At 46.9% G+C, this 2805-nt stretch overlaps 1 protein-coding gene across 1 annotated transcript; it reads left to right on the top strand.

Moving 5' to 3' along the window:
- Window positions 1–1583: 1583 nt before the first annotated feature.
- Window positions 1584–2481, top strand: LOC126125004 (octapeptide-repeat protein T2-like; the record flags this gene model as incomplete). Its single annotated transcript, XM_049915129.1, has 1 exon — window positions 1584–2481. A coding segment is annotated over one exon (898 nt), but the record flags the coding sequence as incomplete, so codon positions are not given.
- Between the last annotated feature and the right edge of the window lie 324 nt (window positions 2482–2805).

Here is a 2805-nt window from a genome sequence, read left to right on the forward strand (position 1 = left end):
GCAGTTTCTGTGCCTGAAAGGCGCTCTCAGTTTCTAATAACCAGGTACCATTACGCAACTTGACAAATCCAGCTTTGGCATCTACGCCCTTCTGTATAATGAAAGGGTTGACAGAGGGAAAATCCTTTCCGTCCTCAGATCGAGAAACTACGAGGACCTGTGGAGGAGGTGGTAGTACTTAGGTCACTGGTGGCTGGTCAAGTTTCAGTTTGTGGGCAGAAGTCTAGAGAGTACAAAAAAAGAGGTGAGGAGGAGGAGGAAAAGAGGAGAGAAGAAAGGAGAGAAGAAAGGAGAGAAGAAAGGAGAGAAGAAAGGAGAGAAGAAAGGAGAGAAGAAAGGAGAGAAGAAAGGAGAGAAGAAAGGAGAGAAGAAAGGAGAGAAGAAAGGAGAGAAGAAAGGAGAGAAGAAAGGAGAGAAGAAAGGAGAGAAGAAAGGAGAGAAGAAAGGAGAGAAGAAAGGAGAGAAGAAAGGAGAGAAGAAAGGAGAGAAGAAAGGAGAGAAGAAAGGAGAGAAGAAAGGAGAGAAGAAAGGAGAGAGAAGAAAGGAGAGAGAAGAAAGGAGAGAGAAGAAAGGGGAGAGAAGAAAGGGGAGAGAAGAAAGGGGAGAGAAGAAAGGGGAGAGAAGAAAGGGGAGAGAAGAAAGGGGAGAGAAGAAAGGGGAGAGAAGAAAGGGGAGAGAAGAAAGGGGAGAGAAGAAAGGGGAGAGAAGAAAGGGGAGAGAAGAAAGGGGAGAGAAGAAAGGGGAGAGAAGAAAGGGGAGAGAAGAAAGGGGAGAGAAGAAAGGGGAGAGAAGAAAGGGGAGAGAAGAAAGGGGAGAGAAGAAAGGGGAGAGAAGAAAGGGGAGAGAAGAAAGGGGAGAGAAGAAAGGGGAGAGAAGAAAGGGGAGAGAAGAAAGGGGAGAGAAGAAAGGGGAGAGAAGAAAGGGGAGAGAAGAAAGGGGAGAGAAGAAAGGGGAGAGAAGAAAGGGGAGAGAAGAAAGGGGAGAGAAGAAAGGGGAGAGAAGAAAGGGGAGAGAAGAAAGGGGAGAGAAGAAAGGGGAGAGAAGAAAGGGGAGAGAAGAAAGGGGAGAGAAGAAAGGGGAGAGAAGAAAGGGGAGAGAAGAAAGGGGAGAGAAGAAAGGGGAGAGAAGAAAGGGGAGAGAAGAAAGGGGAGAGAAGAAAGGGGAGAGAAGAAAGGGGAGAGAAGAAAGGGGAGAGAAGAAAGGGGAGAGAAGAAAGGGGAGAGAAGAAAGGGGAGAGAAGAAAGGGGAGAGAAGAAAGGGGAGAGAAGAAAGGGGAGAGAAGAAAGGGGAGAGAAGAAAGGAGAGAGAAGAAAGGAGAGAGAAGAAAGGAGAGAGAAGAAAGGAGAGAGAAGAAAGGAGAGAGAAGAAAGGAGAGAGAAGAAAGGAGAGAGAAGAAAGGAGAGAGAAGAAAGGAGAGAGAAGAAAGGAGAGAGAAGAAAGGAGAGAGAAGAAAGGAGAGAGAAGAAAGGAGAGAGAAGAAAGGAGAGAGAAGAAAGGAGAGAGAAGAAAGGAGAGAGAAGAAAGGAGAGAGAAGAAAGGAGAGAGAAGAAAGGAGAGAGAAGAAAGGAGAGAGAAGAAAGGAGAGAGAAGAAAGGAGAGAGAAGAAAGGAGAGAGAAGAAAGGAGAGAGAAGAAAGGAGAGAGAAGAAAGGAGAGAGAAGAAAGGAGAGAGAAGAAAGGAGAGAGAAGAAAGGAGAGAGAAGAAAGGAGAGAGAAGAAAGGAGAGAGAAGAAAGGAGAGAGAAGAAAGGAGAGAGAAGAAAGGAGAGAGAAGAAAGGAGAGAGAAGAAAGGAGAGAGAAGAAAGGAGAGAGAAGAAAGGAGAGAGAAGAAAGGAGAGAGAAGAAAGGAGAGAGAAGAAAGGAGAGAGAAGAAAGGAGAGAGAAGAAAGGAGAGAGAAGAAAGGAGAGAGAAGAAAGGAGAGAGAAGAAAGGAGAGAGAAGAAAGGAGAGAGAAGAAAGGAGAGAGAAGAAAGGAGAGAGAAGAAAGGAGAGAGAAGAAAGGAGAGAGAAGAAAGGAGAGAGAAGAAAGGAGAGAGAAGAAAGGAGAGAGAAGAAAGGAGAGAGAAGAAAGGAGAGAGAAGAAAGGAGAGAGAAGAAAGGAGAGAGAAGAAAGGAGAGAGAAGAAAGGAGAGAGAAGAAAGGAGAGAGAAGAAAGGAGAGAGAAGAAAGGAGAGAGGGAAAGGAGAGAGGGAAAGGAGAGAGGGAAAGGAGAGAGGGAAAGGAGAGAGGGAAAGGAGAGAGGGAAAGGAGAGAGGGAAAGGAGAGAGGGAAAGGAGAGAGGGAAAGGAGAGAGGGAAAGGAGAGAGGGAAAGGAGAGAAGAAAGAGAGAAGAAAGAGAGAAGAAAGAGAGAAGAAAGAGAGAAGAAAGAGAGAAAGAAGAGAGAAGAAAGAGAGAAGAAAGAGAGAAGAAAGAGAGAAGAAGAGAGAAAAAGAGAGGAAGAAGAGAAGAAAGAGAGGAAGAAGAGAAGAAGAGAAATCTATTGCGGAGGAATCCTCCATGATTGACAGCATCTCCGATGGCGCACTCCTTCCTTGTGGGGACCCTCTCAGAGGGCACTCCCACCTTAGGTGAATGTTTACAGGCACACCTCCCGAGAAACAGACGGCATGGTCAGAAGGTATCAGCTCAGGCAGTCACCCCTCCCTAGGGCATGGCCTTTACCAGGGGGTACATGCGTGCCTTACTTGTCTACCCAGGACGGGGAATTACGCGTTACCCCGTCACCGGCTACGTGTGCGAACACGTGGGTCGGCCTTCAGGCGGGCACAGGGAGGAACGAAGAAAAGGAAAATGAAGAGAGAGAGG

Source organism: Schistocerca cancellata, unplaced genomic scaffold (genome assembly GCF_023864275.1).
Source record: "Schistocerca cancellata isolate TAMUIC-IGC-003103 unplaced genomic scaffold, iqSchCanc2.1 HiC_scaffold_429, whole genome shotgun sequence".
Classification (NCBI taxonomy): Eukaryota; Metazoa; Arthropoda; class Insecta; order Orthoptera; family Acrididae; genus Schistocerca; species Schistocerca cancellata.